The sequence below is a fragment of the Hippocampus bargibanti genome, linkage group LG12 (genome assembly GCF_051943395.1).
Source record: "Hippocampus bargibanti isolate YZ-2025 linkage group LG12, ASM5194339v1, whole genome shotgun sequence".
NCBI classification, from domain to species: Eukaryota; Metazoa; Chordata; class Actinopteri; order Syngnathiformes; family Syngnathidae; genus Hippocampus; species Hippocampus bargibanti.
Window position 1 is genome coordinate 22,672,348 of NC_142745.1, and position 9,762 is coordinate 22,682,109.

Genomic DNA, 9,762 nt, shown 5'->3' on the forward strand with positions numbered 1-9,762 from the left:
TGTTTTCTATCCTTTCACCCCACCCCAACCCCGTCCCTTTTCAATTGCTGCTGTGGACTGCAAATTTCCCCATTGTGGCACGAATAAAGGTATTCTGATTCTGATTCTGATTAGCCATCTATTAGTTATTAGCCATCTATTAGCTATTAGCCATCTATTAGCCATTCATTAGCTATTAGCCATCTATTAGTCATCTATTACCTACTAGGCATCTATTAGCCATCTATTAGATATTGGCGATCTGTTGGCTATTAGCCATCTATTAGTTATTAGCCATATATTATCCATCTATTAGCCATATATTAGCTATTAGCCATCTATTGGCTATTAGCCATCTATTAGCTATTAGCCATCTATTAACCATCTATTAGCTATTGGCCATCTATTAGCCATCTATTAGCTACTAGCCATTTATTAGCTATCTATCTATCCATCCATCTATCTATCTATTTGTGATCTATTAGCGCGCTAGCTAGCTTTCTATCTATTGGAGTTACTTCCGGGTTGAGTGAAAGCTGATACCTGTGGCTGCCTCTAATCACCCACAGAAAAAAATTATCCTGTGACTGTAAAGTGACCTTTAGAGTTTTGAAAGGCGCTTAGAAATGAAATGGATTATTATTACTAGCCATCTTTTAGCCATCTATTAGCTATTAGCAATCTATTAGCTATTAGCCATCTATTATCCATTCATTAGCTATTAGCCATCCATTAGCTATTAGCCATCTATTAGCCATCTAATAGCTATTAGCCATCTATTAGCCATCTATTAGCTATTAGCTATCTATTAGCTATTAGGCATCTATTAGCTATCCATCTATCTATCCATCCATCCATTAGCGAGCTAGCTGGCTTTCTATCTATTGGAGTTACTTCCGGGTTGTGTGAACGGCTGATACCTGAAACTGCCTCTAATGACCCATGCACAGAAAATTATCCTGTGACTGTAAAGTGACCTTGAGAGTTTTGAAAGGTGCTTACAAATGAAATGTGTTATTATTATTATTATTATTATTATTATTATTATTATTATTATTATTATTATTATTATTATCTGGCTTCTCTTTCATCTGGCTGGTCCCTTCGCTATGTGACGTCACCCTCTCGATAGCGTGACGTCCCCCCACCCCCTTTTTTTTTTCAAGTAGCCCATCCATCCCTCCCTCCCTCCAAGACTCAATTAAGCCGCCCCAGACTCGCCAGTGTGAAGCGGGTGTCGGCGAGGTGCCGGTTCAGCGCCATGTGTCCTCCCGTCTTCGCTAGCGGACGCGCACGACACTGACAAGCCAACCGGAAGAAGCAAAAGTCCAAAAGTGCGATGACTCGCCTGCTGTAAATCCATTTTTCTCGCTTGAAAGTTGGCGTCCAATGTCGCGCGCGGAGACGGCGATGTCCCGCGGGAGGAGCGGCCCCTCGGCGGCCCCCAAAACTTTGGCCTTCTCCATCGAGCGAATCATGTCCAAGACCTCGGAGCCCAAAAGCGGGTCGGAAGAGTCCAAGAAGCCGCCGCCGCCGCCGGCGGTCGGGCTCCGCTCCCCGATCCCCTGCCTGATCCCGCTGCAGCCTCTCGGCTACGACCTGCAGGCCAAGGCCTTCATGAACTACTCGGAACTTTGGAGGGCGAGTCTCCGGGGCGGCTTCCGCGGCTCGCCGGGCGCCGGCGTCGACGAGCCGGCCTTGAACGCGGCGGGCAGGCTGGTCAAACCGCAGGCCGTGGCCGTGCCGGGCGGAGCTTCGCTGTGTTACCTCAACTACCTGGACTCGACTTACGCCCGGTCGGCGGGACACTTTCTCGCCGGGCACTGGATGGCGACGCAGCCGCACCCTCACCCGCACCCGCAGGCCTCCGTCTCGGCCCACCATCGACTTTGGTTGTTGGAAAATGCCAAAGGTGGCGGCGGCGGCGGCGGCGGCGCAGGGGTCGACAAGATTCCCGGCTCGCAGTTTCCTCACAAGGAGCACCTGCCGGGAAGGTTGGACCACATCATCAAGGAGAACCAGCACGGAGGAGGCGAAAAAAACAACTTTAAGAGTCTTAAAGTCAACTTGGGTGGAGGCGGAGGAGACGGAAAACCGAAAAATTTTACGTGTGAAGTGTGCGGAAAGGTACAACTCATCGCGCATTTACATTCCGTTTACACCGCAAAATATGGCGTAACCAATTGAAATGGAAAAATATCGATTTGATTGATCTCACCAGGCGACGGACGTGTCATTTTTGGGGGATCGCAACCGTTTGTTTAAAAAAAATGAAATATTACACAACATTTTAGCCCAGTGAAATTTAGTTGGAATCCAATTGAAATGAATACAAACATCCATTTGATTGACATCACCAATTAATGGATCAATCATTTTCTAGAATCACGACCATTTATTTCAAAAAAGAATGAACTATTGTTAAGCGCAGTGGAATTTTAGTTGGAAACCAATCACCAATGAACGTATTGATCAAAATGATCAATACGTTCATAGTAGGATCGCGACTGTTTATTAAAAAAAGAACTGTTGTTTAGTCCAGTGGAATTTTAGTTGGAAACAAAAAAATCCAATTGATATGGATACAAATCGATTTGATTGTTGGTTGATTGTTTCTTGAAAAAATAACTGTTGTTAAGCGCAGTGGAATTTTAATTAGAAACCAACAAAATCGATTTGATTGGCCTCACCAATAAATGTATTGATCATTTTATAGGGTCGCGACTTTTTATTTTAAAAAATTGAAAGTATACAACCAAATTTAAGCGCAGTGAAATTGAGTTGGAATCCAATTGAAATGGGAAAAATCGATTTGATTGGCCTCACCAATGAACGCATTGATCTTTTTTTGTAGGATTGTGACTGTTTATAAAAAAAATACAATGTTGTGCAACGAAATTTAATCGTAGTGGAATTTTAATTTTAATCCAATGGAAAGGAAAAATATCGATTTGATTGACCTCACCAATGAATGGATCAATTATTTTTCGAGGATCGAGACCGTTTATATAAAAAAACATTGAAGGGCAGTTGAATTTAGTTGGAATCCAATTGAAATGGAAAGAAATCCATTTGATTGGTCTAAAAAATGAACGTATGCGTATTTTTTTAGGATCGTGACCGTTTTTAAAAAATAATAATATTGCGCAATGACATTCAAGCACAGTGCAATTTAGTTGGATTCCAATTGAAAGCAAAATGCCACATTATCAATCAAGAATGAAATATTTTACAATGAAATTGAAACGCAGTGAATTTTAGTTGTCATCCAATTGAAATGGGAAAAAAATCCATTTGATTGGACTCATCGATGAACGTCAATCATTTTCTAGGATAGTGACCGTTGCAAAAAAAAATAATATTGCGCAATGACATTGAAGCGCAGTGGATTTTAGGTGTAATCCAATTGAAATGGATAAAAATCGATTAGATTGGACTCATCGATGAGCGTCAATCATTTTCTAGAATGGTGATCTTTTTAAAAAGAATGAAATATTGCACAATGACATTGAAGCGCAGTGATTTTTAGTTGGAATCCAATTGAAATGGATAAAAAATCGATTTGATTGGCCTCAAAAATGAAGGCATGACAAATTTTTGAGGATAATAAAAACCCGATCAATCGCATTGATTCCCGAATCCCCATTTGCAGGTTTTTAACGCTCACTACAACTTGACCCGACACATGCCGGTGCACACGGGGGCTCGCCCCTTCGTGTGCAAAGTGTGCGGCAAAGGCTTCCGCCAGGCCAGCACCCTCTGCAGACACAAGATCATCCACACGCAGGTCAGCACGCACGCGCACGTCAGCCTCATCAGTTTTGCCTGAAATATTGATCTTGTCCCCTTTTTGCAGGAAAAACCGCATAAATGCAACCAGTGCGGCAAAGCGTTCAACCGGAGTTCCACGCTCAACACGCACGTCCGCATCCACGCGGGCTACAAGCCGTTCGTGTGCGAGTTCTGCGGCAAAGGGTTCCACCAAAAAGGTCACTCACACATTCCACAAAGAAGCCGCGACATATCACGTCGTCACCACTTTTTTTTCCCCGCGTGTGTTTTTTTTTTAATAATTGTTGATGGGTTGATCATGCCAACCCCCCCCCCCCGACCCCACATTCCATAAAGCCTAAATCTGCTACATATCATGTCATTCACACGTTTTGGGTGTGTGTGTTTCGCTTGATTGTTTTCCCCTAAATGTAATAATAATAATAATAATAATAATAATAATAATAATAATAATAATAATAATTATTATTATTATTATTATTATTATTATTATTATTATTATTATAATAATAATTATTATTAGTAGTAGTAGTGGTAGTATTAGTATTAGTATAAGTATTATTAGTATTCTTAGTATAATAATAATCTTTTCCTTTTCGGCTTTTCCCGGCCACAGCGAATCAATACTACTACTACTACTACTACTACTACTACTACTACTACTACTACTAATAATAATAATAATAATAATAATAATAATAATAATAATAATAATAATTATTATTATTATTATTATTATTATTATTGGATTGGATTAGCCTTTATCAGTCTCACAGTGGAGAAATTTACATTTCACAGCAGCAAAGCGATGATTATTAGTACGTATTAGTATCATGTATTATTATTATTATATTATTATTATTATTATTATTATTATTATTAGTAGTAGTAGTAGTAGTAGTAGTAGTAGTATTATTATTATTATTATTATTATTATTATTATTATTATTGTTGTTATTGTTATTATGTTGGATGGCTTCTTATTTAGAGTAGCATTTGTTGTTGCTGTTGTTGGCGTAGTCGTGGGTTTATAATTACAATGACTTAATTGGTACTGATCCCTTTCACAATGAATAACATATCTGGATCTATTTCTTTATCGATCGATCAATGGATCTACATTTTGGTTTGTGGCGGATGGTTGGGAGGTGAAAGTCAGGAAAAGAGAACTCGTTGTAGGGCCATAGACAAGCATGAAAGCATGAGTGGAAATAGGACATGTCACTTTCTACTGACTAATCCCCTTCCCCGGCCCCCCTCCCGACACCCCCCCCTCCCTTACTTCAAGATGGCATCATTTGCTCCGGGTCAACTGCTCGACCTCAGCAAAGTTGGGAATCCGCCTTTGATTTGGACCAAGTTTGACAACTTCTTGACTTCAACTGCACAATCGCAGATGAATCAAGTTTGCTCAGCAAAGCGAAGCGGCTCAGTAACTTCGCCATCAACACAAAATTTAGGACTGCCAAATCACAATCAGAAAGCCTTGAATCGTCCCATCATGGGGAAATTTGCAATTTACAGCGGCAAAATTAAAAGCGGAGGTGGTTGGGGAAGTGGTTGGGGGGTCAAAAGATAAAAACAAAGTATTGTTTGCACAAAAGAAAATGTCAGGAGACTGAAATGTACAACTCCACCAAAAAAAAAGTTCATCAAAAGAACTGTACATAGTGCAAAGTATCTAAATACAGGTAACACCCAACTTACGACCAAGTTCCGTTCCGACCAAACGGTCGTAAATTAAATTGGTGTAAGTCGAAATGCATTCAAAATGTTGAATAGAGACTCGGAGGCTAAATGACTCGTAAGCCCCCTCTCTGGTGCCATCACATGGTCGATTGCTGGATGGCCAAAATTGCTGTATGCGTTGCCGGCCTGCTGGCGTGTTGCGGTGCCAGGCGTAGAATTAAAATTTTAAAAATAGTGTTTCGAGGTCGTGGTCCTAAGTACGGATGGTCGTAAGTCGCGCTGGTTATAAGTTAGATGTTACCTGTATTAGGTTAACATCCGATTTACGACCGAGTTCCCTTCCGACCAATCGATCGTAAGTCGAAATGGTCGTATGTCGAAATCCATTCAAATTGTTGAAGAGAGACTCAGAGGCTAAATGACTCGGAAACTCCCCCTTCTGATGCCGTCACACGGTCGATTGCTGAGCGAGAGTGAGATGCTGGCTGGCTGCTCGAAATTGTGGTACGCGTTGCCGGCCTGCTAGCGCGTTGCAGTGCCAGGCGTAGAATTAAATGGAGTTTGTGGTCATAAGTATGAGCTGGTCGTAAATCGAGATGGTTGTAAGTCGGATATCTCCAAATATAAGACGCGTATTTGATATCTGTAACTTTCTGCTCCCTTTTTGGAAGCGCAGTCGGGAAGCCATACAGCATGTCACTTTCCTTCTCGTCATCATCGACGTCATCGCAATTTAACTCTGATCAATTTTACAAGGTAAATAAAGATATTTTTGACCATTTGTCACGTCAAATATATCAATTGAAGCACTTTGTTGCCGCTTCAGGAGTGGTTAAAGCGCTATATCAATCAATATGGATTGTATTGTATTGTAATTGTAATTTAACCCATTGATACCCACAGATAAATTCATTAACAAAAACAAAATAAAATCAAAGCAGAGGATCAAATAGGTTCAAACGGAGTACAGGTAACATCCGACTTCCGACCGGATCGACTTACGACCATGACTGCCAGAACCTATTTTTAAAATTTAAATTCTACGCCTGGCACCGCAACGCGCAAGCTCGACCGTGTGATGGCACCAGAGGAGCGGAGTTTGCCAGTCATTTAGCCCACATGTCTCTATTCTACATTTTGAATGGATTTCAACTTACGACCATTTTGACTTACGACCGTTTGGTCAGAACGGAACTCGGTCGTAAGTCGGATGTTACCTGTATATAATTCTGTTTATACTCTTATTGTTCTGGTGTTTATGGTTCCATTGTTCTTTCTGTAGTGTTTGTCATTGTCACTCCAATTCCAGGACCCACAGAATTTTTAGTTTTAAGACGGCATCAACATTCAATGCTGCGTCAGAAACCTCCGACTCTCTTCTTTCATCAAAGAAGAAAGAATGAGTTTGTTCCTAAGCTATATGCGTATATAGTTATATGACCTTGAAATGGGGGAAGATGTACAAAATACAATGCATTAATAATAATACAGTTCATTTATAATAATAACACATCACATTTTAAGGGCCTTTCAAAGCTCTCAAGGACACTTTACAGTCACAGGACAAGTTTTTCTGTGGGTGAGCAGCGGCAGCCACACGCACCAGCGTTCACTCAACCCGGAAGTAAATGGAAAGCTAGCTAGCCAGCTAGTAGATAGCTAATAGCTAAATAGCTCGCCACCTAGATAGCTATGTAGCCAATATAAAATAGAATAGATAGAAAGCTTGCCAGCCAGTAGATAGCTAAATAGATAGAAAGCTAGGCAGCCAGCTAATAGATAGCTAATAGATAGCCAACAGATAGCTAGCTAGATAGCTACCCACCTAGATAGCTATATAGCTAATAGATTGTTAAATAGATTGAAAGCTAAATATACAATCCATATTGGTTGATATAGCGCTTCAACAACAGCTGAAGCTGGAACAACATGGACAAACGGGGAATGCTGCCCCCTTGTCGAAACGAAAAAAAACATTGCCAGAGGTCTGACCTTTATCGGCACCCTAGCAAGGAGAAACAAAATGTTCAACTCCCGAATACAGTCATTTTAACATAGTTAGCATGTTTTGCTGAGAATACTAACGGAGATTCGGGGAACTATGTGCTTGGCTATCTGTTAGCTATCTATCCAGCTGGCTGGCTATCTATTAGCTGGCTGGCTATCCAGCGGGCTAGCTATCTATTATTAGCTGGTTAGCTGGCTATCTAATAAAATCAAAACAGGGTATCAAATATGTTCAAATGGAATATATAATTAACAATAATATAATTATATAAACATAAGCTCTCTATTTGCTATCTCGCTGGCTAGCTATCTATCTAGCGAGCTCGCTCTCTATTTGCTATCTAGCTGACTAGATATCTATCTAGCTATTAGCTATCTATTAGCTAGCGAGCTAGCTTTCTACCTGCTTGAGTTACTTCCAGGTGGAGTGAATGATGACGATGATGATGATGATGATGATGATGATGATGATGATGATGATGATGATGATGATGATGATGATGATGATGAAGGTGTAATTGTTTTGGTGTTGGCTGCTTACGTCCTTTTCCTCCAGGCAACTACAAGAACCACAAACTGACCCACAGCGGCGAGAAGCAGTACAAGTGCTCCATCTGCAACAAGGCCTTCCATCAGATCTACAACTTGACCTTCCACATGCACACGCACAACGACAAGAAGCCCTTCACCTGCGCCACCTGCGGAAAAGGCTTTTGCCGCAACTTTGACCTGAAGAAGCACATCCGCAAACTGCACGATAGCTTAGCTTCGGCGGCAGCCAGAGAAGCCAGAGAGCTCCAGAGCTGAATCCGCACCCCCGTCCATCTTGGATTGGATTCGCCTTTATTCGTCTCACAGTGGACATATTGACATTTCAAAGCAGCAAAGTTATGAAAGGAAGAGGAAAGGAAAAGAAGAAGTAGAAAAACAACATACAGGAGCTGCTGTGAATGCAGCTACTCTTGTGGCGGCCATCTTGAAGTCAAAACAACAACAAAAAACTAAACAACAAAGAGTATGACAACCCAGAGTCATTCATTCTTCAGCACTTGCTGTACCATCTTTGTGACATGAATCAGTTCTAGATGAAAGAGGAGAGGATCAAAGTGTCCTTTTCAGCAGTGGATCAGATACGTCATGGTGTGATAGAACGATTTTAAATGGTGGAATGAGCACGTCTACTACAAGCTTAATGTTGGATTGGATGTACCTTTATTCGTCTCACAGTGGACAAATTGACCTTTCACAGCAGCAAAGTTATGAAAGGAAGATGTAGAAAGACAAAATACAGGAGCTTGAAGTCCAAACAACAACAAAAACAACAAAATAACATGACAACACAAAGACATCAAGAGTCCTTCATTCTTCAGCACTTGCTGTACCCTCTTTGTGACATGAAGCAGTCTTGGTTGACGCCTGTTCGAAGCTTCCCACTGGAAGATGAATGATTGAATTGTACATAAAGGCAAATGTTATTTAAGAGAGGACTGATTGATGTTGTCCATTATTTGGCTCATTGTGTTCATTTGAAGGCACGTTGATCACGTTATTGATCACGTTGTTGATCACGTTGTTGATCACGTTGTTGATCACGTTGTTGATCACGTTGTTGTTCATTTGAAGGCAAGTTGTAAGTTATAACGCTGAATGTTGGAGCCGTCAACTTTGAAAAGTTTCAAAATAAAAACTTGCAAAGAAAAGAACCACTTTTAAAGGTCTTTTGTGATGCGTGGAGGAGTCATAGCGGGAAGAAAATACAGTCATACCTTAGCTTACCAACACTTTAGCTAATGAAATTTTCGCCTTACGAACATTCGCGACAATATAATCTGAGCATACGAAACTAGTGTTCGGCGGATAAACCAAACCACAAAGCGCCACGTGGCTGGCGGACTACTTTTCTTTGAGTGCAGATGTGGTTTGTTATCTAGTGGAGTACTCTTGCTATTATGGGACTGAAAAAGCCCACACCGCCGGCTAGTGTTAAGCCGAAGACGACAAAAAAGAAAATGACGGTGGAGCAGAAGGAGATCATCAAAAAACACCAACGAGGTGTGCGTTGGTGTGACTTAGCGTCCCACTACCGGTATGCTAAGTAGACCATTGCTACCATCTTTAAGAACAAGGAAGCTATTAAGGGTGTTTCTGTGTTGTCTAAGTAACGGTCTCAGGCAAAAGAAGAGGTTGAAATTTTTCTGTTGAAAGGGTTCACGAAAAGCAGCTAGCAAGGGACAGTGTAAGTGAGGGTACGATCGCAGATAAAGCACGGCAACTTCACTCGGATATCATCAAGAG

General features: G+C 41.1%; 1 protein-coding gene across 1 annotated transcript; it reads left to right on the top strand.

Annotated features, from left to right (window-relative positions):
• Nucleotides 1–1,190: 1,190 nt before the first annotated feature.
• Nucleotides 1,191–8,951, top strand: fezf2 (FEZ family zinc finger 2). Its single transcript, XM_089010154.1, has 4 exons — nucleotides 1,191–2,106; nucleotides 3,632–3,766; nucleotides 3,836–3,968; nucleotides 8,024–8,951. Exons 1-4 carry the CDS (start codon nucleotides 1,369–1,371, stop codon nucleotides 8,272–8,274), a joined length of 1,257 nt encoding a protein of 418 aa, XP_088866280.1. The 5' UTR covers nucleotides 1,191–1,368; the 3' UTR covers nucleotides 8,275–8,951.
• Nucleotides 8,952–9,762: the final 811 nt, after the last annotated feature.

Bases quoted from the DNA above. Each gene is read 5' to 3' on its own strand.
- fezf2 (XM_089010154.1), top strand. From the start codon at position 1,369: ATGTCGCGCGCGGAGACGGCGATGTCCCGCGGGAGGAGCGGCCCCTCG. The intron at 3,767-3,835 runs GTCAGCACGCAC...CCCTTTTTGCAG, and splicing joins ACAAGATCATCCACACGCAG to GAAAAACCGCATAAATGCAA. The intron at 3,969-8,023 runs GTCACTCACACA...CTTTTCCTCCAG, and splicing joins CAAAGGGTTCCACCAAAAAG to GCAACTACAAGAACCACAAA.